This window comes from Patagioenas fasciata, chromosome 2 (assembly GCF_037038585.1).
Source record: "Patagioenas fasciata isolate bPatFas1 chromosome 2, bPatFas1.hap1, whole genome shotgun sequence".
Taxonomy (NCBI): Eukaryota; Metazoa; Chordata; class Aves; order Columbiformes; family Columbidae; genus Patagioenas; species Patagioenas fasciata.
In genome coordinates, this window is record NC_092521.1 from 114,122,199 (window position 1) to 114,149,519 (window position 27,321).

At 37.2% G+C, this 27,321-nt stretch overlaps 1 protein-coding gene across 6 annotated transcripts in view; it reads left to right on the top strand.

The window, feature by feature from the left end:
* CDK13 (cyclin dependent kinase 13) overlaps positions 1-27,321 on the top strand; it is a 48,405-nt gene that overhangs the window by 15,591 nt on the left and 5,493 nt on the right. Inside the window, exons 3-13 of one of the 6 annotated variants that reach the window (XM_065829844.2) lie at positions 896-1,063; positions 1,332-1,471; positions 3,433-3,603; positions 12,739-12,928; positions 15,050-15,106; positions 17,846-17,947; positions 18,066-18,143; positions 20,154-20,270; positions 21,186-21,317; positions 22,937-23,142; positions 26,043-26,609. In XM_065829844.2, the coding sequence (XP_065685916.1) occupies positions 896-1,063; positions 1,332-1,471; positions 3,433-3,603; positions 12,739-12,928; positions 15,050-15,106; positions 17,846-17,947; positions 18,066-18,143; positions 20,154-20,270; positions 21,186-21,317; positions 22,937-23,142; positions 26,043-26,609 (1,928 nt within the window). The remainder of the gene's footprint in view (positions 1-895; positions 1,064-1,331; positions 1,472-3,432; positions 3,604-12,738; positions 12,929-15,049; positions 15,107-17,845; positions 17,948-18,065; positions 18,144-20,153; positions 20,271-21,185; positions 21,318-22,936; positions 23,143-26,042; positions 26,610-27,321) is intronic. The other 5 variants (XM_071804760.1, XM_065829846.2, XM_071804761.1 and 2 more) reach the window with 5 other exon arrangements.

A 27,321-nucleotide genomic window follows, 5' to 3' on the forward strand; every position in this document is an offset into this window, starting at 1 on the left:
AAATTAGCTAAACCAATGGATGTTCTGATAAAATGGAACCACGTGTTTAAAAAATATCCTGCAGCAAGTATGATGTTTGCAGAATTTCCCAATGAGAATGGAAGCAACATCTCTAGAATGATTGTCTGTGGTATGGTAATTGTTAAAGGAATGTGTTGCTGTACATGTGTTTGGGGGGTTTTTCTCAAGAGAGAGATTGACTGTCAGTATCTATTATCTAATTATGGTTGATGATTAAAAATGGTCAGATATCAGTAACTCATGACAGGAAAACATTTAGTCATTTCATCATCTGATTTTTTTTTTCTCACTTGATTTGCATGCTGATCAGTAGAAATGTGTTGAATTTGGAGTGTTTCCACGAATGTATGGGATGGGAATCTCTAAGTGAGTTGATGTGGACTGCCTTGTAATGCCCTGCAGTGTTTCTATAACCATGAAGCTCATTATCTCTGGAGAACAACTTTATAGCAAACTGGATTAGGATAATCTTCTCTTTTATATGAGAAGTCAGAGTACAGATTTTACCAGTACGCTTCTGATGTCTGGCAGCACCTAAGTTCAAAATAATAGTCTAGGCTATAAGCAAGAGAAAAAGCTTGTGTGGCCAGATATGGCTTGTTCTGTCATCTAACGTCAGGTCTCACTGGAAAGATCTGATTTTGTAGTTTCTGTAGAATTTTGGTAGTGAGCTGTTCATCTTCCAGAGAGCTGTTTGTGAGCAATTGTGAAGCATAAATCAAAGTCCTGCGAATTTTAAGAGTAGTGATTTCAAATGTTGATGCATCAAGAGCCTACAATGCATTTAAAAGATAATTCATATAGGTTTTCATTCATGTGTGTTAATATCATGCTACTGTGTTCAACTTACTAGCAAAATTGTCTTTCTTAACAGTTTGCGAGAGAATGTTTCAGTGAAGACAGTTAAAGAAACAGAGAAGAAACTTCGCCATCTGCTTGCAGACTTGCCACTTCCACCTGAGTTGCCTGGAGGACCTGACTTATCCAAAAGTCCTGAAGAAAAGAAACCAGCAGTTCAGTTACACAGCAAGAGAAGACCAAAGTATGTTTATTAGACTTTTTTAAAGCCTATCAAGCAAGTAGAAGTGATAATATATTTAAAATATATACTTTTCAAAAGAATTCTGCTTTTTAATGACTTGTAATGTTAATAAGGCTTGAATCAAACTGCATGGCCTGTTGCCACTTAATGCTAGTAATCCAGTTATTTAAAAGTGTCTCATAAATATTTAGTGTTGAGAGGTTTTTCAAGGTTAAGACAATCCTTAGATGTATTGGCTCTATTCTTAGACATTTTCGTTGTTTTCTAGAATATGTGGACCACGGCATGGTGAAACGAAAGAAAAAGAAATAGACTGGGGAAAGCGCTGTGTCGATAAATTTGATATCATTGGTATTATTGGCGAAGGCACTTATGGGCAAGTGTACAAAGCTAGAGATAAAGACACAGGTAAGTTGAAAAAAGTGGTTCTAATACTACAGTTCTAAAGTGAACAGGATATTTTGGGTTTATTTTTATATTGAATAAAATTTGTGGCATTCTACCCTACATTTGGAAAGTTTTTAGTTGTTGGTTTGTTTGTTCAGTTTTAAGTCCAGTATTTGTCTGAACCACAAATTACCTTTTACTGCCTTGGAAAGTCATTTGTCTGTAAAGCTGTAGCTTAATTTCTAGTTCTTATTTCTCAATTTTTGACATCATGTACACAATTGAACTAGTGAAGAAGGAGAGGGCAAATACTGTGGGGAAACAAAATGGCACTGTAGACAGTTTGACAAAGAATAATGGCGTTTGTAAAAAGATGTAAGGGTGAAAGACGTTATCCATGAGATTTACCCATTTTCATTCTTTGTACTCTGATAGTCACTAGCTGAAAGTAGGAAAAAAATCTGCCTCTGTGCAACACAGACCTCAGGGCATTTTTATTGCAATATAAACTGACTTTACAACAGTGACAATAATTTTTAAATTTCATGTTAAACTATTGCAGAAATGAGCAAGCAGTCACCACCATGGTACATAAGAATGTTGTTAGTACTTCTAAATAGCTCATGCATTGAAATAGTTTCTTCATATGCGCTGTATGTTGCTTGATCATTTTATGTTCAATTAGTAGTTCTTTCTGTGGGTTCTTGCCCTTCTGGCTTATTTATGCATACTTAGAATGCTGGATAATTGTCTACCACAGTGGTGACTGAATCACATAGGATCACATACCAGCGTCAGTTCCTTCTTTCTGATCTCCAGAAGGATGAGCAATGTAATTACAATGCCTTCGTCGTTCTTCACTTGTGCTTGTCTCAGTTTTCAAACTTTAGTTCTTAAGTTGAACTGTTATCAGATTCTGTTTTTCACCTCCTACCTTGGGAACCATTGCAAAACATGTTTAGGAGCTTCTTCCTGCTCTCCTGGGATTCCGTTCTTTGCACATTTAACTTTTTAATCTTATAACCATATTGGCTCTTTGGCAAGCTTCAGGTTATTTCTGTGTGGCGGTCACATTTTAATCTCCAGTAGAAGTTGTTGCTCTTTGTATTGAATGGGTCCATACAGTTATAGCAAACTTTTCATTGGCTTTGGATTCAAATCCTGTGTGAAGAGTGGTATTATGGCCCTTGAGATACCTGATAACACATGGATGTTGGGTCACACTGGAATGTGATCTATTGTGTATGTATCGTGTACACTGGCGTAGGATAAGTCCTTTTCAGAACTAGCAAAGATATCTGTGCTGTCAACAAACTTCCCAGATGTAGAAATAAACTTCGAAGAACAAAATTATTGAGCTGGTATACAGTCTACAGATATCATCCATCATGAGTAGGTCATTCTTCTGCCACTTTGCAGAATCTAGCTTCATCCAACCCTGACTGCAGTAAAATAATAAGGAAAATTTCTCCTCACTGTAAATGTGTCAGTGACACTTCTGCTTGTAGAAGGTATACTGATTAATTTGAGAACTCTTTAGTCATCTGCCTTGTGTCTTGAACTACGTAGTATTTCTGGCTATTCATATGCATTCTGACCTGTGGTGATATAGTAATAAGAAATCCAGAGAAGACACAGGCCTCTGTTTCTAAAGCTGCTGTTGATAATCACTCTTACGTAGGGGTTTACTGGTAGACCTGGAGTGAACTGTCAGGACACAGATAGTGAGGTGTGCAGGCGAAAGAAGACAGGCCTTACAGTGGATAGCTGAAAATTCTCATTTATAGTTTTGCTTCTCCATGTGATTATTTCCCAACAATGGTTCATTCTGTTTCGATTTGCAACAAAATGTTAACTGTTTAGTCCATTCAGAAATGGTAACAAATGGGAAGGGTTTTAAAAACAAACAAACCAAGCCAATACTAAAGCCCATAGTTTGGTTACTAATTTTTTTTTTTTTTTAAATTTAAATTCTCTCTTAGGGGAAATGGTGGCATTAAAGAAAGTACGCCTGGATAATGAAAAGGAAGGGTTTCCAATTACAGCTATACGGGAGATTAAGATTCTTCGACAGCTTAATCACCAAAGCATTATCAACATGAAGGAAATAGTGACAGATAAGGAAGATGCTTTGGACTTCAAGAAGGACAAAGGTATGTACACTGTCACAGGGGTGGTCCTGTTCTTAGTATAGTAGTCTGCTGTGCTGCATTTGAAGTTAAATGTCATTAAAAAAAGTGTTTGCAAATTGTGATGGTTGGCAAAGGATTTTAATTTTTAATTAATCACTTATAGAAGTCCTTTAACTCAGCTATGCCTTTTGCTCATAGAAACAATTTTGCAAATATTTTGTGGGATAAAAAAAATGTTTACTTCGTTCCAGTTTTGCTGGGGAGGAACACGGCTGACTCCTTGACACTCATGGATTGGAGGCCAGCAACAATAGGAAGCTCTTAATTGTGAGCTTTCTTAGCCTTTTATCTTTCTCATATTTTCTCATATAATTTAGAGCATTGTAGGCTCAATGCTGAAGAGATGCTTTTTGTTGTAGGCCTTGATTTTATTTGAATTGTGCTTCGGTTACATTTTTCATAATTTGGTATGTGTGTCTTGGAGGCTGGAAGAAGGATGAATGAAAAACATGAAAAGCAAAATTTGTGTGGTGTTGGTGGTTTTCCCCAAATATAAAACATGCAGACTTTTACTTTTTTGGTTCCTTCAGTGTTAAGTCTGGCTTGTTTGGGTTAGTGCAACATCCTTTGCTTAGAGCATCAAGCAAACAGAATGGAAATCATGCAGTGTTGTTGTATGGTACTTCTGATATTGGATTGGTCGTTTTGTCTTTGGGGGTTGTTATCTTTTAGGTCCAAGTCTTATAAACCTGTCACTTGGTATTTTAGTGTCCTGTGGGCAATTTGGCTGAGGAGGGTGTTTGGAATGTGGTGCTTGTGTTTCTTCCCTGCTCTTCCTCCTTGAGTTTTGATACAGCATGCCCAGCACCAGTGCAGGCAGAAAACACTGTGTGGACTGTGTAGCCAGCAGAAACACCAGGTGATGTTGTGTTGAGTCAGAGGACAGCTGTAAAAATTAAGCAGGAATTAGTATTTTGTTTTTTTCATAGCATCTTTAGAAGGTATAATACCTTGAAGGGCATACAACACTGACGTGCTTTTTTATTATGTTTAAAAGTAGGAATCATCTAGTGAAAGAGTTTCTCTAGATACGTGCAAGTTCAGTGGTCAGCACCCAGTCTGATCCCTGACAGTCTGCAACAGCCAGTTTAGGCTTTTCATATGAGTCTTGTACTGAGTTTTAATAAGGTCTAACCTGCTTGACTGATGAGATCATGCTGAGCTTTGACTTAATACTTGATGACTCATTAATTAATTTTCTCTCTTTCTATTTGGTGACATGTAGAATTGAGTTGTATTTTTTTTGTGTACTTCAAACTGTGTCTCGTTAATTTTTTTTTGTCCAAGTCTGTATTTGTGCACTTGATATTGCTTTCAATTTAATTCCTGTTTTTTTTATCTAACACCTTATTAAAACAATTACATTTTCAGAAAATTTGCAATGGAAGGAGCTTCTCTAGAGATGCTAGAATAAAATTAGTTTCTGATAGTCTCTTGAAAGCATTATCATGATAATGAGACTGTGCTATTATGAGTTGTCTGTGAAAAGATGGAAGTTGGTTTTTTTTCAGGCGCTGCATTTTGTATTTCTCTAATGAGTAGTTCAGTGTGAAATGGGGATTTGTAGCTGAGACATTGTGGCCAAATTTTAGTCTACACAGGGAACCAATGGGAGTGGAAGGAAGTTTGGTCATTTTTATGGTAAACCACTGCAAACACGAAAGTGGGCTGCTTGGCTTAAGAAGGAACCGTTATAAAAGTGGTAATGACATCTTATTCAAGCAGAGCTTACAGTAGAAGCAAAGTGTTTTGCCCTCTGATGAACATGCTTATGCTTTAATGTATATGTTTATCTTAGTTTTAGAATATAACTTACAAAACGTTGCAGAAATCTCATTTGTAACAGTACAGAATGAGGACATTTCTGCCAACACATGTTCATGTAGTTAATATGAGTAAAGTTAATTTTGTGTCTAAGGCTGACTGTCATATCCTGACCTATTACTCTTCTGCTTATTCACTTAAGGTTGTTAAGTGTTTGAGGGTTTTTTTGGTTGGTTTTGGATCTTACTAGTTTAAGATGTAGCAAATTTGATTTTCTGGCAATTATGTAACTGTTGGGCATGCTTTTCACAGTACTTGCTTTAAGGATGCTTTTGAAGATAGTAATATTGGCCTGTGAAACAGCTATGGATTGACTTGTACAACTTTGTCCTAATACTTTGAGCTGTGTTACATGTTTTAAAGGGATGTAATCCCATGTCTTTCTAACTTTTGAATATCTGACTTATCTCAATATTTTCAACAGCATTTTACTTTTAAAGTAAATGAAAAAGAAGTATATCTGTTTTATCCAGGCCAGCTTGGGGTATGAATTTAACAATAGAAACAGTTTTAATAGACAGGATTATTTTTATTCTTTCTAGACCCACTATTAGAAAAAGAAATGTATGTAACACATTGAAGCAGTGGTGTTTACACAAGTGTATTTTCATCAGTGGAAAGACAGCACAATTGTTGGTATATTTTGGGCACACACACAGAGGAGTGGGTGTTATGTGGGTCTGCTATACTGAAGATTTGAAGTTTTTAACTTTGCACTCTTCGTTATGCATGAGACTTGTTTGATGACAGAGAACAGCATTACTGATTAGTAATTGGTAATTTAACAACATGATTCTGAGTCACGATCCCACCAGGTAAAACGTGTATGTTTGGTGTGGTAAGGAGTATCCACGTTGTGTGTTTCCCGTGTAGGCTTTTCTCCTCTGCCTATCCGAGGGAGATAGGTGAACATGAAAGCTTTGGGGTGGGAACACATGACTCAGTGTGTGTATTCTGTCTTGTTCATGTATCTGTGTAACAGCTGACTTTAAAAAAAAATCTGCTGAACATACTGTTAAAACGATCTCTGCTTCTCTCAGGACATAAAGCTTCACTTGACTTGATAGCAGGGATGAGCTGTTGTTTCCTTTCAGTATGTTCCCAAAGTCTTAGAGCTCTCGTTCTTTTTGTTGAAAACATTTTACTCTAGTGAGCCAGTGCAGGAACAGTTGTGGGTGTCCATCTTCAACACTAGTAAAAGCAGCCTGACACTGGTGCTTACCACTAAGTCTGCTGGCAGCTGAACTTTCCTTCATTTTTCCATTTTGTTTGCTTGATGATAGTTCAAATTAATGGGAGTTCACGTTTATGAACTTCAGACCAGAGTTTTGAGCAGGAAGATTGTACTTTGCAGAAGCTCTTAATCTTCTCTTAGCACTTTTTTTTGGTCTTTAAAGTTTGTGTGATGTTCCCTGTGCATCAGTAATTGAAGAAAACAAGATTTAAAACAGAAATTGAAAACAAAGAGTATTTCCTAGGTATGTTCAAATCTACACACCTCATAAGCTAAGTTAGTTGGGCCACTTCATCAGCTATAAAGTAAATCATGGGAAAAAAGGCCCTTGTTACTTTGGGCTTTTGTTAACTTTGATTTGCTTGCTCAGCGACTCTGTCATTCATATGAGTTAAGTATCTCTCTTTTTCCTTTGAGCACCTGAGATGGTTCTTCATTTCTCAGTTGCCTCTTCATCAGCTAGAAGCTGTTTGCAAGTGCTCAATAGTCTAGCTATGGGACTGCCATGATTTCTTTTTACTGAACATGTGAAGAGTGCCTGACTTAGATTTTGTTGCTCGAAATGTAAAACCAGTATGTGTACTGACTGACATCTCTTCCTCCTGTTGACTGGAATAGGTATTTTCAATTGCTAACCTGAGGGAGGTTTTAAAACTTTGCATGGGAGACTCTAATAAAAAAGATCTGTGTAACATCAACAGCTTGGGCTTTTTTTGGTTTGTTATTTTTTGTTTGGTTTGGGTTGGGGGTTGTGTGTGGTTGTTTGTTTTTTGTTTGGTTGTTTTTTTTCCTATGTGTGGATTATCTGTTTGGATTGTGTATGTGTCTTTCTATAATTCATTTTAAAATGATAGATTAAATTTTGAATTGATTTGCAGTACAAATTAACAAACCTTTTAAGGCATGAAGTCAGTATGTATCCTGACAATACTGTAGTATGTGTGTTGTGTCAAAAGGACACTCTGACTCTGTTATACATTGTGGTATGACTAGCAGGTTACTTTTTCACAACCATCAAGGAGTACTTTGTCTGAAACTTTTTGGTTTAGGAGGAGTCTGTGACAGCAGTCATGCAGTCATCAGAGAGTACTTCAGTGCAGGATTAGTTCTCTACTTGCATTGTAGCTCGCTTTATCCAGGTTTCCTGGGAAGTTGACTAAAGCCAAACTGATTGGAATTTCAGAAACCCGTAATGATCTCTAATTTGCCCTGCTGCTCCTGATATAGATGATAGAAACTTCTTACCCAAGTAGTTTTCATGCTAGAGCTGAGTTATGAGGCATAGTATGACTACTGGAGTGGTGCATCACATTGTTTGTTATGGCAAAATGAGAAAAATCCCTGATGATTAATCATAGATTTCTATATATTTGGCTTTTCCTATGCTTTAAGTTTTTTGCTTCTTATTTCCCTGTAGTATGTGATGAAACAAGGACAGTATTTACTTCAGGACTTCAGTATGCCCTTGACTGGTATGCATATTTCAGAATATGGTTCCATGTACGCACAGTTTGGATTGGATTTGTTTCAAGAGGAGAATGCAGCTGAACTTAAAGTGGGAGAGTAACACTTGTCATCAAATAAAAACCTGATGTTGGGTGAAAATGTAAAACAAACCAAAACAAAGTTCTGGATTTGGTAGACTAAATTTGCCTTGAACAGAAAGTTTTGTGAAATCTAAATGGAAAAATCACTATAGCAGTGATACTTTCTGTAGTCTTAAGGTGATTAATTCAGCATTTATGCCTTTCTTTGCTGTCTCTCAAATTGAAAAATAGGTTTAAAAAACATGAGTAGAAAGAAGAGATGAAATGTCTGTTTAAGGGACTTTAAGGAATTTAAATGTAAGGAACTTGAGTGAATTGCTGGACAATTGCTTCTTCAGTTTTCAAGCTCTGGTAAAATTCCGTTTAAAACTTTTGGAATACAGTGTATAACTACTAGATGAGAAATGTTAAGGAAATTAAAGAGTAAATATAGTAAAATTCTCTGTAATCAGTTAAGGGAGGGGGGAATGCCTGTATTGCATAGAAGCAGCTGAGGAGGCTTATTAACAATACTAAAATCTGATGGAGGCTCATTCTGAACAGTGAGTACAGAACAAAAAATGTTGAAAACCTGTTCAACAACTCAGCATTGTACATACCATGCACTGAATGAGGCACCGTTGCTTTTTTAAAGCATCTTTGTATTTCAAGATACTATTGTAATGCATCCATACAAGGATTGAGTTTGAATTTGCACGTAAGTCACCTCTGTCTCCCAGTTCCTCTGATCTGTATGTAATCAGATATTTTGAGAAACCCTAAAGATTTTCCCTGTGAAATTACATTTGGAAAATATTTGCTTAAAAGCTGTGGTTTGTGTAGGCTTTTGGATTATTCTGCCCTGCTGCTCCCTGCTCCCCAGCCCAAAGCACTTGTACGTTACTTTGGGTACAAATGTGTAACTCGATGCCCTGATTTGTTGGATCTGTGCAATTTGATGACAGTTAATAAATAAATAAATAAATAAATAAATAAATCCAGAGCCTGCCTGTGTCACAAAAATGCAAAGTATATTTTGTCAGGTTTTTTTAGCCCCTCAGAAAACCCTTTGTATATTACAGATCATCAGTGTCATGTTTTACCCGTTTTGTATGTGTAGCTTTATAGCATTATACCCCAGCTCATTTTGTGTTTTGCTTAAGAAAACTGCTACTGTTAGAGCTCCATGACTTGAAATATATGATCAGGAGGAGATGTGTTAATCCTTCAATTATTCCAAACTAGTATCTCATTTCTGACCTTTATCAATCTTAACTGACAAAATGGTTGAAAAGATGACTTTTTCTAAGTGGAAATAACAGCAGTAAGGCAAGAATTGTTTCCATCTATGTGAGTCTCCGTTATTTATTGTGTACCTCCCTGATAGATTCAGCTGCTCTTGCCCATATTCAGGAGTAGGTAATATTACTACTGTTCAGCTGTTCCATCTGCTGCTTCGTCAACATGCAGTGACATTAAGGTTTCTTATTATCTCAGCAGATAAAGGAATGGAGATGAGCGGTGTGGTATTAGCAAAGGAAATGGGGCGCCCAAGACATAACCCCCGTTAGTGCACTGTTGTAGCATGCGGAAACGTACTGTAGGCTGCCTCCCACCCCACAGGTGCTTATGTGGAAGTGCAGGTCTTTAACATAACAGCAGTAAGATAAGTAACATTAAAGTCAAATAAGTAATTCTGGAGTGGTTTGAACTGCATGCACTTTACTATACCAGAGCTGTAGGTGTTTTTATGACACTGCTTCCAGAAATGAGGATATTTGGCAGAGCTACTATGAAACAAAGTGTCATTTTAAAATGTAGCTTCCAAGTTATTGAACATCTTGTCCTCTAAAAGAACAATTACGTTGTTTTCCTTTTTGAGAAATGGGTATTTGTGTGGAGTTTGTTTTGATTGAACTAAAGGATGCTGTAAGCTGAAACCCGGACTATGCTGTAATAAGCAGACTTCTGCCTGTGCATAGTTCACTTGTGAAGTCTTCCATGACTGTTTTCTTCTTCCTGAATATCTATAGCTTCTTTCCCTGTTATGAAGGATCAGATCTGATGAAAACCAGTGGAGATTTGAAATGATCAAGTGGAATAACGTAACTGTATTGTTGACTGAAACTGCAGACCTCTGTCAGAAAAAGGGACCACATTTGTCTGGAAATAAACTGACAGGAATTTCACCTCAGTTTGTGTTTTACCTTTTTTGCAGCTACAATCACTTCCAAGTATAGTTTGAGTAATACTGTAAATCAGGTCTTAATGGTTAGACTGCCAAGACTAGTAAACTAGTTTTAATAGTTTCTCAGAACCAACAAAGAAGATTCAGCTTTGGAAGTTTTTCTTTTTAAAACAAATTCTAGCATTGTGTAATAATATGTAAGTAGTAAATAGGTAGTAATGCACAAATGTAATGAAATCGTGCATTTGCTCTTGCTCTGACATGGAAAGAACATTTTGTGTTCATACAGTCCTACTGTATATTTCTTAATTAGAGCTGCAGAGAATATAAATAATTGCATGTCATCTCCCAGGTGCTACTCTGTTTTATTTATGAATTGTCTCTGTTGTCAGCTTTCCTTCTTGTATGAGAGTACTGGTTGTGATTGCTGATTACAAATAGTAGTGAAAAATCCCAGAAGCTGGTTGACAGAGCAGGAAATTGCTCAAGGCATGGAGTCTACTTTGCATATAAACAAGAAGACCTGGGTTCATCTCTTCTCAGTCTGCAATCCCACGGACCCTTCCCAGTCTTTGTCATGTACGCACAGTGGAGGCTGCTGCTGTGACAGAGTTAACTTCCCTTTGTTGTATTCCAGAGCAAGATACCAAGATCATTGGTACTCAGTTTTGTTGAGCTGACATCCTACGAAAAGCGTATCTAGATTATTCTGGCACTGCAGCATTAGTATCAAGTGGTTCATTTCAAGGAATTTTAAAATATGCCATGGTTCATATTTCAAGTAGACCTAACACCAGGTTGCCAGGTTATCTTGTTTTAAAAGACCGAGATTAGGAGCCTCTGTGCTTTTACCATGCTGAACTGGTGAACTGCATTGGTGAACTCAGTTACGCACATATTAACACAGCACACTTTGGCTCTTTGTGGTTCTTAATACTTCCTTCTTTCCTTTTGAAGTGGTGGGATCGGCTTGTACCTGCTTGATTTACCTCCTGCTCCACTTCCCCTGAGCGTACCAATGGGTATTTTGTGATCAGTGTTTTGCTTCCTATGTATAGCATAACAGCGGAACAAAAGGTCCTAAATTTAAAATTACGAACCCTGAATGGCCTGTGTGTTTAGCTGTTCTACACTGATCTTTGTTATAAGTTTAACACTTACTATATGAGTAATCTTTTTCCTGTCTGTTAAGTAGCAGGTTAATTTAGTAGTCTTTTATTCCCTTTTCAGCTACTATGCAAGAAAACAAGTCAGTTCATGAGAATTTGGCTGTGTGTGTATATGTTCTGGCAAACTGACTTCTCGTTATTGGTTCAAGACTTCCACTAGCTTCTGAACTGAAGCTTCTTATTTAGGAACTAGAACCTGTAATGAGTTCTTGTTGGTCAAAAGCCATTCGTACTTTAGAGTGCTGGCTTTGAAATCTCTGGCGGAGGCTTTTGAAAACGGAAAGTAGACAGACTCATTCAAATATGTTTTCTGCATTGCTACTAGTGCTCTGCAGGGCTTCCACTGTCTTCTCTAGCCCAGAGTTAAGAAGGAAGAGGAGATTTAACTACTAAAAAATAGATTATTCTGGGGGTTGTTGTGCTGGAGATTGGTTATTGCTGCTTCTGAAGCACTCAGCACTTTTCTCCTTTAAGAATACTTACATATATATCAAAGGGCCTTGGTTTTAATAGCTTTATTTAGGGCATTACCTAGAATAATGTGAGATAAGACCAGATTCTGTTATGCCTAATACGTGCACGTGGCAGCTTGGAATGTGAACTTCATCTTTGCAGATCTGCTGTTGCCAGTAGGCTTTCTCATTTTGTCTTGTCTTATAGGCGCTTGTAGTCTGAGAAGAGCAGGCTTATTTCTGACCCAATTCCACACAAAAAGCTTAAGTCAGTCACCAAATCATGACAGATAAACTAATGCTGTACATATTCTGATTGTAGATTTCCCCACAAACTTTACATAGGGAATATTAACCCAGTTAATTTTTCTTTAAATAAAATGGATGGAGATGGAGAGCCATAGGGAGAGTACATGCCTACCTAGATTAAAGTGCTTTGTGGTAGAACTATATTTGTTTTCACAAACATTTGCCTAGAATAGTTGTTTACATGGGAAAAGAAATATTATGAAAGCATTTTACCACACTATACTTCATTGCTGTTATTGGACATGAGGTACAGCTATAAATATTGAAGAAAATGGAAAGAGTTTTGTGAAAAGTACTTCCGGCTTTCAGAAATAGAGAGCAGCAATGCTTTGAACTGCTGGTAAATCGATTTCACTCTCTCTGTTTCTCTTACCCTTTCCCTTTATTTTCCTAGGTGCATTTTACCTGGTATTTGAATATATGGACCATGACTTGATGGGACTACTGGAATCTGGTTTGGTTCATTTTAATGAAAATCATATTAAATCATTTATGAGACAACTGATGGAGGGCTTGGCATATTGTCATAAGAAGAACTTTTTGCACAGAGATATCAAATGTTCGAATATTCTACTAAATAATAGGTATGGATATTACTTCAAGTATATAAAAAATTGTATGTTAACGATGTCTTTAATTTTTTCTTTTAATCTTCACGGTTCACCTGCTGCAAGTTATTAGCAAAACTGTTTTCTTTAGATTGGCTAGTTTCTTTAAAACTCAATTGTAAAATACTAATCTGGTTATGTTACTGCTAAACACTGGATCCTGCAATTGTTTGTTAAACTTCGCTGTGTTAAAACAGCAGGATTAAAACTTGAATCTTTTAGGTCAGAGTATGGAGGAAAATTCTCTGAATTCAAATATATTAAAACAGAATTTTAGGAAACAAGTGTTTGATGTGTATTCTTTCTGTAATCTCATTTCAAGATGAAGTGTGGCTAGGCTGGTTCTTCGTGACCTAATTCTGAGGTCCTCATCTTTGCCAGTCAGGATAATGCTTTGAAAGAACATTTGATCAGGCATGTTCAAACATGGTTTGCAGCTATAGCCATAATCAAATGGGGAGAAGAGTTTGTTCCTTACTTTTCTGAACACTTGTAATTACAAATCATGTAAGTGAACAGACTTTGTTCAGTGTGCAACAGCAGCAAATAAAAAGGTTGTGCGAAGGCAGCAGATAACTTCAGTGCAGAACTGCTGTTCATCAAATCCAAATTCTCAATTTTTCCTCCTTTTTTTGTTTTTATTATAACAAACTAGTATTAGACTATTTCCAATTCTGGATACCACCACAGTCTTGCCCTATTATGACAGAGGCTACTAAGCAGATGTACACATGCCTCCGCATCACTCACTGTACCTGCTCACCTCATCTTGCTAGTCTGACAATCTCTGGTGGTGGTGCAGTCCTGTGCATCTTTGCGAATTCAAAAGCTGAGGTATAACCTGAGAGCAGAGAGGAGGGTGGTATGAGGTTGAGCTTTCTGTTGTACCGTGTTCTTTCAGCTCCAGGGTACAGAGTTTTTTTCCCCTTAGGATTTTTTTTTGGCACCCTTAGACATTTCCACTGAAAGAAAAAAAAAGTTCGTAGTTGATGGGAATAATTATAAACCAGTGTTTCTAAAATCCCAGTACGAGTTATAGCCTGAAGCCTAACACATGGATTACGTGTCTTTTACATCAATGTCTTTGCTCAAAAATTCATTGATCTTCCACAAATACACTCTCTGAGGAATAAGCATATAAATTTGAGGGGAACATTTCTTTCTTTATGAAGCTTCTCCAAGTGTTACAGCAATTCCAAGCACACATCTGAGGGGAAAAATGGAATGGAAACTGTAATCTGTATATTTTATTATCACAAAATGGTCATTCTTACACACATCAGCGTTTCCCAATTTCATAAAATAAAATTTATTTGAAAGTGTTATTTGCATATATTTGAAAGTGCCAGGAGTTTTAAAAGCTCATAGGTACAAAAAAAACCCCAAAACAAACCTCATGTAACATTCCAACATTAATGTATTAAGGAAGCTTGCAGATAGCTTTCTGTTTAAATCATCCAGATTTTATGGACTGTGGGGGCATCTGGTCATTGAGCAGCAGCTTTTAGCCATGGAAACTGCCAGGCAAGAACTCTGTATGTTATATTTTTCCCCTCATATATGGAGAAACTCAGGGAGGGGTTAGGGATCATGTCATTCAGCAGTTTGGCTGCTGGCAAAAATAGAAGCCCTTATCTGGTCGGTCACCCTGATTTAGAGGATGTATTTAAACTTTACAAGAGCAGAACAGGACTTTGACAGCTTCCTAGAAGCAAGTAGGACTGCTGGTAGTTGTTTGTTGTACAAATGCTTGTGCTAGCAGTAAGGCATGAGAAAATAACCGTTTCCTCCCTCACTTTATTTTCTGCAGAGTTACTGATTTGAGTAGTTTACAGTATACACCTCTATTTTGGCTAACATCTGGTGATGTAAATGCCATTTTCTGAGCATACCTAATTTTGTATACTTGTCTTTGCTATTCAGTAAGTTTGTGTATTTGTTTACTGAAGTGACACATAGATTGTCAGGCGTTGCTTCCTCATTCATGTGGTTTGGCGAAGATCAGTTGCAGCTGTCTCAATCTCAAACTTTAGCTGATTTTGGGGGAGGAAATCTGACAGGATTAACCACTAAATAATTCTTTACTTTTTCCACCAGAGGGCAGATAAAGCTTGCAGATTTTGGCCTTGCACGGCTGTACAACTCAGAAGAAAGGTAAGATATAATTATACTGTGGAAAAGCATTCAGAAGTTTAATCTTTTTGCATAACTCTGTGTTATGAGGGCCAGAAGACTTTTGTTTACAGATGTTATTGTGCTATAATGCAAATATTGTTAGGAAATAAAAAGAAGTGTGTGTTGTTTTACACTCCATGCAACCACAAAACTCTTTGTGCAAGTGTATTGCTTTTCCAAGTGTTTTGGATAAGCAACTATAGAGAGCGGCCGTATGTTGATTGAAAATGAAGAGCTGCAGTCCTAAGTAGGTTGTGTCCATAGCTAGGTTTTTACTATTGATTTCTGGCCCTTTAAACCTAAGGTATATTCTTTCTGTTGGTATACCTACATCATTAGGATGTAGGTAATCACTAAGGAAAGTGCAAATTACTTCCTGACACTTTCTTTTCAAAAAGCATTTATTTGGTGTAAGATTTGCCTTTACATTTGAAGAGGTTCATTGTATTTTTTTAGGCAGTCAGTGCTGTTGGGTCTGCTGGAAAAAGATATACAAGTTTAAATAAAAGTTATTCTGAAACTTCTTGTGACTTGTGCTTCTGTTGTTCTTGGCTTCATTATACTTATACTCCAGGAAACAGGTGCACAGTTTTTATTATGAACTTCAGTATTTATATTGTAATGTCATATGTTTGTCATATGGAACTGGGTTTTTGAAATTCAGGTTGAATGTTCATTACACTAGTATGTACATTGAGTGGTTGGATACAGAGAATATTAGCTACCTGAACTTACTTTGATTTCTGCATGCCTAATTTGGGAAATAATGTTCATAATATTAGCTTTATGAATTTCTTGTTTTCTCACAGAGCTTTGAGCTTGTTGTTGAACCTGATAGTATTCGTTTCACTGTCTTCTGAGCTGTTACTTCAGGAACATATGCTTAAGTACAGTTATGAAAACTGTTTAGTAGCAGGCTAAGATAATCTTAAGCAGCTGCTAGGTAATTAATTTTTCTTTTGAATGTACTTATAATAAAGGAGATTGATGCCATCCTACCTTCTTATTTTAATGTGCACCAAACTGACCTATTTTTTTTTTCTGCTGGTTTACCATGGGGGTTTTTTATGCCTGTTATTAGATTAATTTAGATTTTGCTTGTAAAACTAACTGTTCATTAAGAATTGAATGGTTGAAAGTTCAATGTCTTTATAGTGCGAATAACAGATTTTTACTATAGATCAAATGGCAACATTATTACGCCATTATACATAAGTGAAACCAATATTAAAATGTAATTATGCTAGCTAATAGAATTGCTAGTTGAACTTGGGAGGGTAATTAGAATCTCATTAGTAGATTTTTGGCAGCTCTTGTCTTTCATTTTCCTTTTGAATAGCTTCTGACCTGTAGTAACAGACAGAATTAATGTACACCAAGTGTATAATAGGTGCTGCTTTAAATTGACATATTTTACATTTGTTTTACTGTTGTTTAGAATTGTATACTTTTCAAAAGGGTATAGAACTTAGTGAAAGCATAATGAGGAGGAAATTAAAAAAATAATTTTAGTAAATTCCCATTGGTTGTTGCAGTTGTGTTCCTTTAAATGTTATTCTGGTGGATTTAATATGTTTGGAGTAGGAGATATGACAGATTGTGTAAGAAAACATCTGTTCAAATAAAAAGCACTGTATACTAATATATATATGAGTGGTGTATCTGTAGAGAAAGTCCATACTCTGTAAACATTTCATAGAGGAATGCTTGCTTCGGAGATAAATATGATAAATGATGGGATTATTTCCAACAACATACTACATTTAAAAAATGAATTGGGGAGTTTCTTAATGGAAAAAAGACTCAAGTGTTTTTGCAGAAATGATACCTGTCCCACTGAGTAAAAGAGCTTTTTAGACTTTATGCTACGGTTGTTTGAACTCTGCACTTAATGTTACTCTGCTTTCTATTTGGAGTTACCTAATGTTGTTGGAAGAGTGAGTTATTAAAACAGAAAGAATTTGAGGATCTTTCAAGAAAGAATTTGAGATCACTTTTAAGACACCCTGGTTGAAACAAAACCAAAACCTAACATCTGCTTTCTGCCTTCCATTTTGAGCTGTGGATGTTGTATCTTGGCCTGTCCACAAAAATGTGTGTCTAAGATAGTGGAAATCCTTGCCTTAGTGTGAAGGTGGGCAGGATTATTCCCAGTGACCAAAACTTATGGTTAGAGCTGTAGAGAATTAGATGTTGTGAAATATAGGAATATACTGCTAGCATTCCAGGCTTTGGAATCAAATTTTTTAAAGAATGTTGATCAAGAAAATAGCTCTGTTTGGCTCCTACTTACAGAGGGGACAGTGACTTTTTTTCTTATATTGAAAATGCTTTTAGGGGTCCTATGTTCAGTATTCTGATAATCAGTACTTGTCCAGAAATAACTGGTTTTATCCAAGCAGGTTCTTCTTCTGAAAGGACTAGCAATGTTATACAGTATTGCTATCTGAATAATAATTGAGATACAGGATTCACATAGCATTGAGATAAATATGTAATTATTATTTCTATCTTCAGTCTGTCCCTTGCTAGCCTGTGTCAGATGGTTGCATTTGCTTTTGTTCAGTTGCAGCTTTGCAGGACTGAAGTTAGGAAAAGTGAATGGAAGATTGTACAGTTCTTAAACAGCACCACAGAAGTAAAGTCCTCAAAGTATCACTTTTTCAGAAATGAGATTGTAGTAAAATGATAGTCCTCTCTTTTTCCTCCCCTCAACAGCCGACCATATACCAACAAAGTTATTACATTATGGTATCGGCCTCCTGAACTTCTGCTTGGAGAAGAAAGATATACGCCAGCTATCGATGTCTGGAGCTGTGGGTAAGAGTTTGGTATAGAAGCGTAGCAAGCATAAAAACAAGCCAAATTAAATCTTAAATGTTTCTATCAATCTGTAATGAAAACCGTAATGACAGAATTGTGCAAAACTGTTTTACAGCTGCATCCTGGGTGAACTTTTTACAAAGAAGCCAATATTTCAAGCAAATCAAGAACTTGCTCAACTGGAACTTATAAGGTAACTTACAAGCACTGCCACATAGCTGATGCATCATAAACCGTCAGGTTTCTTTTGTTAGTGATAAAATTGAACATAATAGACTGCTAACATTTACAAGTACTCACTTATTGCCCTGAGTGAGACGTTAGAGATTTTGAGGGGCATGTAAAGCAAGTAAGTGACTTGCTTGGACATGGAGAAAGGTGTTTTTTATATTTGTGAGTATTCTGTAGTCCTAGCAATGTACAATTGAATAGTGAGAGGGTTTTGTGCAGAGCAGTTAGAGTTGCCTATTACTGAAGTTGCAAAGAGAGAGTAATCAAAATGCCTATTATTTTTAAAGATGATGTTACAAGTTCCAGTAATAAGGATAAGTGGGATTTGGGAGAAGTAGGTACTTGGTGTGCTACTGGCCTTGAGTTCTTGTTTCAGGCCCGCCACATACACATCTAGGCTTTATTGTTTTTGTGGGGATATTTCTGCTCCCTTATAAACTGCCAGGCACTTTATGGAGTTAAAAATTCTGTTTCTTTTCTTATCTCAATAAATCATAGAATGATCTGTATTTAACTCAGTGGAACCACAGCATCTTGGGTGGTTTTTTTTCTTTATTCAGCAGGCAAAAATTGCTCTTGATTCTAATTGACCTTGTAAGTGAGAAGTCCTCTTCCTAGAAACAAGGGGGAAAGAGGCTGAGGCCTACAGAACTTAGAGAACTTGAACAGTAAATGGTCAACATTATTTTAAAGATTAAATGAATAAAAAAAAATACTACAAAGTTATGTATCAAAATGGTGTTCAAAACAGAATAAACAGTAGCTTGTTTCTGTGTAATATGTTACTAGCTGACCTGGAAGGAGGTGCAATGCACATCAGTGGTCATACTTATTTTAAGAACTAAATTCGTGAGTTGGGAAATTTTTGCTTTCGAGCACTAGATGGCATTGAAGCACCTCACAGTGCCATCATTTGAAGGGTTTGGTTTTTTTTGTGTTGTACACAGCAAACTAAAACTTTGCATTTTCCTTCAGCTGGAAGCTCCTGTCTGTAGCTCATTCTTCCTCTGCACTGATAATATGCATTTTTGACTGTTTAAATGTAATGTAGCAATTTTATCAACATGTTCACCACCATCATGTTACAGTCAACAATTCTACACTTATCCTAGAAACCAGTGTAAAGACAGATTGGTTTGCATAGCATTTGGGACATAACTAATAGATCATTAGGTCTCTTATATTAACCATTTAATAAATGAGAGGGGTGAACTAGGGAAATGGATTTGTAAAATGTCCTTTTATGACTGTCTGCATCAGACTTTCAAACCTTGCATATACAGTAAAATGCCTCTTTAGTTTTTCTGCTCAGAAATGTTGTGTTGGTCAACCTGTGCTAAGCCATCCTTGATTGGACAAAATGGGTGGGGATGGAAGGGGAGGAATAAGACCATGGGCAACTCCATTTGTGGAGACAGATGAGGCTTGAGATGTAAAACTCGTAACTGAAGTAAAAAATACACAGTTTTCTAGTGTCCCGATCTTGCTTCTGCCCTTAGGCCTTACTGAGATTTTTTTTTTTCCCTTATGGCTTCAGTGTTAACTAAATTCTCAGTGAAAAGTGCTTTTTCAGCCATTTGGTATACTTTTCTTCACTGGTTAAGGGCATAAATGTTAATTAGCACTCTAAACCTGGGCTATCTAGTTCTCCAAGTTACATACCTGGAGTACTGTCCAGACATAGTTGGTTACATTTTTTGAAACATTTGTGTGGAGGATGCTTGGGTGAGGTGCAGCAGAAACAGTGGGCTTCTTAAGTTTAGTCTGTGCGGGGTGATCACCTTTCATTGACAATTCATCATTATTTAATGGTGTTGGGCATTGGACAGTAGAGAAATCTTAGCTAAAAGAACCTGAACACTAAAGTTAGAATTGTTTTTATATTCACTGTGTGTGCAAAAATAAAATGACAGCTGTACTCACTTGTGGTTTTGCATCTCATATGCTTTTTTTTCCTTTCTTTTTGGTACAGCCGAATTTGCGGGAGTCCTTGTCCAGCAGTGTGGCCTGATGTTATAAAATTAGCTTATTTCAACACAATGAAACCAAAGAAGCAGTATCGTCGAAAACTGAGAGAAGAGTTTGCTTTGTAAGGATGAAGAATTAGTTTAGTCAACTGTAATAGCATTAAGTTTTCCTGGAGACTTTATGAACTTTACTGTTTTCTGCGAGGGTAAATGTAGATTAAGTGTAAAGAAAAATGACTTCAGGTTCTTATCCTTCCCATGATACCCACAGAGCTTGTATTAACCCTTATTTAATAGGAGCTTCAAGAAGAAGAAAGGTGGCTCTAAAATTTCAGCCACCTGTCAGCTTTCACCTAAGGAAATATTTCTTTTCCATGATTGGTACACCTGCTTATCGTCCCTTTCCAAAAAACCAGCTCAGAGTATTTAATTGTTTTTTTGTTGGGACAACTGGCTACAGCTGAATATGTGGTCTGGTTAATATTGCAGTCTTTTTGGATCATAAATTCATTCAATACAGAGGAGTTATCTGAACTGTGTATGCTAAAATACTACCATTGGACTGGTTTTATGTCAATATCACATGTGAAAGTTATCAAAAACAGCTGTAAGTTTATTTTAAAGGGTTTGTTCCCCTCCTTCAGTCACTGTGGGTTTCAGGAGAAACATATCATCCTATTCCTACTAATGAAACATCTTCAAAGCGATAGAATTGTTGTCCATGAACCAATCAAAGCTGCAACTCCCTGGGTGCTAAATTCCAAAGTGTAAAGTAACAATATAGCCTTGGCTTCTAGAAGTGGGGATTTTTTTTGTAAGGACAATGTTTCAAGCAGTTAAATGACACAAAGCAGAGAAAGCTTGGGTTATACGCTTGCTCAGGTAATAAAAGGTGAAATTTATCTTGTTGTGAATGTGTTTTGGTAGGATGTAAGTTAGATAACCTGAAGATTTTGGAAGGGATGTGTTTATCAAAATTTTGCACAGAGTTGTGTGATTGAAAATGTCATGCCTTTCTCCATTTTGCTTTTTTGTAGCATCCCACCAGCTGCATTAGATTTATTTGATTACATGCTTGCTCTGGATCCTAGCAAGCGCTGCACAGCCGAACAAGCTCTTCAGTGCGAGTTTCTGCGAGACGTGGAACCATCTAAAATGCCTCCTCCGGAGTAAGTAATTTGCTTTTGATAATGGTCCTTACCTCTACAAAATGGGAACATGCACTGATTTCATTAAGCTCATTGTGTTTCAGTTAAAGTAGCTTTTGGCAGAACAAAAATGGTGATACATACAGTTGTTAATTGGTGATTTTCCACTAAAATGGTTTTATTTGTTATTCCTAGAACTATAGTTACTGAGTCTTTTGTGCCTTAAACAAACAAGCAAATCCACAACCCCTTACATGAATGCCTCTAATGTTGAAAAGCCATCAGTTATCCTTTTATCCGTTCATCAATGTCTACTTTTTCCAAGGGTTTTTGGTTCGTCTGTGATTATGCATTGCCTTCTTTGATGGTAGAATGACACTGGGTATAGATTTTTGCAAAGGTACCTGAGTGTTAAAGTGAAATACTATAAACCATTTCCTGTATCAGATGAGATTCTTGGTTTTACAGTCAGGAGAAGTGAAATACTTTGTGCAGAGGAACTACACTTATTTCTGACACAGTGTGCACAGAAGAGTGTTGCCTGTTCTCTTGAAAGAGTAGAGTTCTGCTTTAGAAAGAAACAGCTGTTCTTTTAAAAGAAGTGACAGTGCTGATTGCAACGACTGTAGGATACTTCTCACAATGAGTTCTTGCTTGCTTCCGCTTGGATTTGACTAAATACCTGGCAGGTCTTTGACCTGGTGTGCAGGAGATGATAAAAGAAGCAGTTGTCATAATTGCCTTTCCATTGGCTATTGTCATCTGTCACCTCATTTTTCCATGTTCTTGGGTGAAGGAACTGCTCAGACAGTTATCAGTACATCGTAGGAAAACAGAAGGTGCTGTTTTTATTGCCTATCTCAGTATTCCCTTTATCTATGGGATGGGTCTCTGTGTTCCTCGGGAGATGAGAATTTGGATGCCTGCAGGTAACAGTAATGGAAGGACAGAACTGGTGGCAAATGACTTCCTTAGAAGACTTTTGCCTCTGCTTTTATTTGTCTTAAAGGACTGGGATATCCCTTGTTCTTCCTAGTATCCTAACTTTGCCTTTGTCAAGTGCTATTTATTCCTGCAACATTTTGTTTCTTCCTACTTTCGTGATTGTCTGTGCTGTACAACTATAATTTCTAGACAGCCATTTCTGTTACTGTGAACAAATATTTGAACTCATGCGGCAGCGGTGCTTTTACAAGTGGACAAAAGGAATTAGTCACCCTGACCCTGAAAAAAACACTTTTGTATTGATAACTCTGTTATCTGTTACTCTGCAGATTCTGGTTTATAGCAGGTGTGTAGCACTGATTTTGAAGTCTTGAATTAAATAATTAGGCTTTTCATTAATGCAAGAAAGTAACATTGATTCTCATTTTAAGATATATGTTCCCCTTTTCTGTCAGAGAGACCTGTACTTCTGAAATAGACACTCAATGAGGAGATTTTAGACAGAAAAAGCACATCTGGGATTTTGCTGGGTGTTTTCTGATGTATTTCCAAGTTCCAGTAGGTTCATATTTCAAAAGTTACATTATGTGTAATTTGAGCATTCATTTTACCAACATGGTTTAACAAAAAAACAAAAACACGAAATAAACAAAAAAACTGGGATAAATCTGTTTATCTCTAATCATTCTTTGCAGCCTTCCTTTGTGGCAGGATTGCCATGAGCTGTGGAGTAAGAAACGCAGAAGACAGAAGCAGATGGGCATGACTGATGACTCTACAGCAACTAAAGTCCCTAGGAAGGATCTGTCTCTAGGCATGGATGAGAGCAGAACCAACACCCCACAAGGCATGCAAACTTCTTCCCAACTCAAAACTCAGGGCAACTCTAGTGTAGCACTTGGTCAGTAATATTTTCGGTTCTTATAATTATCTTCTACTTGGATTGCACCTCTAGAAATTCTAGATGTTATTTTCAGAGTATTGACGTCTCCTGGCTTCTTGAGGGAGGAACAGTATTGTAAGTTAAATCTTTGTTACAAAAGATTTACCTTTGCTTTTGGAAACAAAGTGTTCCTTTTAAGTTTTACTTAATTTTTCAGTCTGGTCAGAGCAGCTACCTTGCTCTGTATTTTGAGGGGATTTTATCTCTTGTTAGCCTGTAGTAGTTCTGTAATCTCACAAGCCAGCTGCTGCTCTAAGTTCTTCATGGTCTCCATAGATCGGAGGAGCTTTATTGGTATTCCTAAAGTGATCAGAAGGCAGATTTTAGAACAGTCATCATTTCAAGTGAAACAGATTTCTCTGCATGTTATGTTAGTGTTCTGCTTTCCAAGTTGTTGGGGCTGAAAAAAAACCCAACAAACCACACACGACCGCAAAGCCAGTTATAAGATGATGTAGCTACCTCTGTAGATTTCACAGCCATTTATTCTGAAATTTAACTGAAGTATCTTTCTTGGAGACCAATTTTATGAGTGTCATTTAAAGAGTAAAGTAATGGTTTCCAATGTGGACACCATTTGAGATACTCAGCAGTTAGGTGATAGTTCCCTCATAATATTTAGAAATATACAGAGTAACAATACTAAATAGATACCTGATAATTTTAATTTTGACCATTTTTGATTGTGCAAAGTGACCATAAATCCTATGATACTGATATAGGAGCTCAGCTGAAGAAAAACAGTAAATGCCTTCACAGGGCCTGAAAATTCTTCAATACTAACCATTTTGAATTAACTCTTCATTTAACAATAGGGCAGAGTTCTGAATACTTTGTGCAAGATACGTAGAAAATAGTTATTTTGATCACATTTTATTGCAATTTATTGCCTCTTGCTCATGTTCATCCTGTTTCTTACTGTAAGCCAGCTGTGAGCTTCTGCCACTCCGGATGTTCAGGCTACAAGTTTTGGCATCATTTTCAAGCATGTCTTTTTGTAGCCCTTAAAATTTTTCCCCCACAAGTGAAAACTGTATAGAAGTTTAAAGAGTCCGAAGAATAGTGGTTATTTTCTTTGTGCTTTACAACAGGCAGCCCAATGAAACTACTACATTCATTAGTCACTAATACTAACTATGCAAAATAAACAAATAGAGAAGGAGTACTTCAGTCCTATATTGCTGTTTGTCCATATGTACATAGAAAAATAATCTAGATAGAAAAGTAGATAATTTAGTTTGCAGTGGAGCTAAGACACTTCAGCATCGAGGTGTTTTCTGTATTAAGTAAAACACTTCTGGAAGCCATAGTGCACCTTAGATAATATCATCAATAAGGCACACTAAATAATTCCATGTACAAATGCAAGCTTTAAACAAAACCATTGTGTTTGTTTCTGAGCACCCCAAAATAAGAGGTTAAAAATACCTTGGATCGAAGTGCTAACATTCTGATTCATGAATGGGACCCCCAGTTATTGCATCTTAAAACTTAACATGAGCTATATAGAGCTCAAAATTCTGTTCTGGTGGAAACTGCCAGGTTTCACAGAATACAGTTTGCTCTTGGAATGGACTTGAAACTAAACAGAGGGTATGGAATGTGTAGATTAGTTTCCACATTTGGCATTTTTCTGCTGAATTTTCACAGAGTCTGAGAGAAGTTTGAGTGTTGAGCATACCATCCTCAGGTGTCACAAAACCAACTGTTAATGTGACATCTGAGTGAGAAGCAGCAGTCTAGGCATTAGAAATGATGTTGGGTTTTTTTTTCTGTATTGCCAAATAAAAGGTGATTTTGTCTTTATATAGATACATAAAGTTGTTGAAGTCCCTGGATCCTGCCTGAGAGTAGGTTCTGAGTACTTGTATCCTGGTGCACATCCACAAACAGGGTAGTGGGTTTTGCAGCCCTTTCCAGCTGTGCTGCTCTTAGTCTTGCAGGGCAAATACTTAATGCTTTTGTGTGTGTCACCTTTTTTTCAGTCATGGCTTTGAATCTGCTATGAATTAATATGTTGGTAAAGTAGCAGAATGGCAGCAGAGGACACAATGTGTTTGGGTTGATCAGGGCTCTGTCAGCACAGCCATACACACTCATTTTTTAAATTACTTGTCCAAGTCATCTACTCATAGGGCATGTTGAAGTCCAGGCTGGTTCACTTATTTCAAAACAAACTACCACAGTGGGTGTTCAAAACTAAGAAACTACTTTGATATTCTGACATCCTTGTTCATATTCCCCTGCATCATTGTAGTCTGCTCTTATTTGTGGCAGACTCCGTTTCATTGAAGAAAACTGTGTTTTCCTGCTACTCAGTGATTGACTTCATGTCTTTCAAACTGAGCACTTCCTTTTGCGTTTATACTGCTAACTTCTGGGTCACCTAGAGCCTGGTCACTTGAGCAGGTGTTAGAATCCAGATGCTGAATTGGAATGGGCCAGAATACGACTGGAAATGTGTTTTGCAGATGACAGCTTTTTAACAGAGGGATGTGATAGGTCAAATATAGGAAATTTTGTGGAGATTGGAAATCTTACAGCTGCTTAAAGCAGGTGGCCTTAAGCCCCAGCTTAGTTGTATTGTGGAAAATGGAGCTCTAGCTTGACGTTTCTCATCTGTCCAAGTGTGTTTGCACACCCCTTGGAAGTCACTTTCTTTATATTGAATCTTACTATTCCATTTCCTATACATACTCCCCCAGCATTTGCAGTTAATATGTAAAAGCATTCCATTTCTATGTTGTCCAAACCCATGCTTTGCCAGTTGTGTCAGCCATGCTAGATTAGTCTTACTTTTGAGTTTCTGAAATATACCAGTTCTAAATAATACTTAAAAACACCTTTTTTGTCTTTAGCAAAAACAAGCACTGGACAGCAGTTAAACCAGAATGAAGTGGCAATCCTGCTAAACCTGCTACAGTCTAAAACAAGTGTTAGTTTGGCGCAGTTTGCCCAAGTGTTGAATATTAAGGTAAACGCAGAGACTCAGCAGCAAATAAATAAAATAAATCTTCCTGCTGGAATTTTGTCAGCAGGTGAAAAACAGTCAGAACAGCAGCAGCAGCAGCAACCGCCACCACCTCCACCACCACCACCAGAACAGGAGCCTCTAAAACAGCCGACTGTCACGCAACCTCCTGTACCACCTGCTCAGCTGAGTCAGCCTAAAGTTGAGACTGATGCTGCCCAGGCAGCTGTGCAGAGTGCATTTGCTGTTCTGTTGTCTCAGTTAATAAAGGCTCAGCAAACAAAACAAAAAGATTTTGCGTTGGAGGAGAAGGAAAACGGATCAGGAAATGAAATGTCGTTACAACTCAGGCAGCCTCCAGAGCCCACCACTCCTGTGTCTGTCAACAGGGACGACGTGGAATCTCCGGCACCCGGCTACCCACATCTGATCAAGTCATTATATACGTCTGCAGGTACTGAAGGTCTTTATTGCTAACCCGCAGGTACCTTGAACAGTAGAGACATAATAGTTTGGGGATAGGGTTAACATGTTAACCATATGAGTCTATGTGAGTATAAGACAGATTATTAAATTGATTTTGTCGTGGTTTGTGTCTGGATCATAGAATTCGTGTCTTACTGTAACAGGTGCCATGCAGGCAGAGCAAAAGATGATCCCCACTCTAAGAGGCACACAAGTGCCAGTGGTGTTTCTGGGGAAACAGTTGTATTGATCACTTTTCTGGGGGGTCGAGGTTTTCTCAGTGCTGTTTGGGGTGGAGAAGACAGTCTTCTCTAGCAAATTTGTAGGTGGAATTTGCAAATTCTGACTGTGTTTAGGTAAAGCCCATTTTGGGAAGAGGGTATTTTATTTCTGTTTTTAATGCTGGTCAGAGCAATTTCTTAGTGTGAAATTCTGTAAGTGGTTACCCATAACTGTCACTAACAGACATGGCTGAAAGTTTCCATTGGGGTATAGTCCTGGCTTCTTTTCTCAAATTGTAGAGCTCGGGTGTTCATCTCTTTGGATTGCTATTTCAGTTTTATTATGTGGAGGTTTATGTGTTGCTCTGTGGTGTTTGCAGCTGTAGAAAAGAGTATTCTGAAGTGGTTTGGGGCTGCTTTTTGAGGTGGTTGGGGGTGGTGGGTCTTTTGTTCTTGTTTTTTTTAACCTGAAGTTTGGCT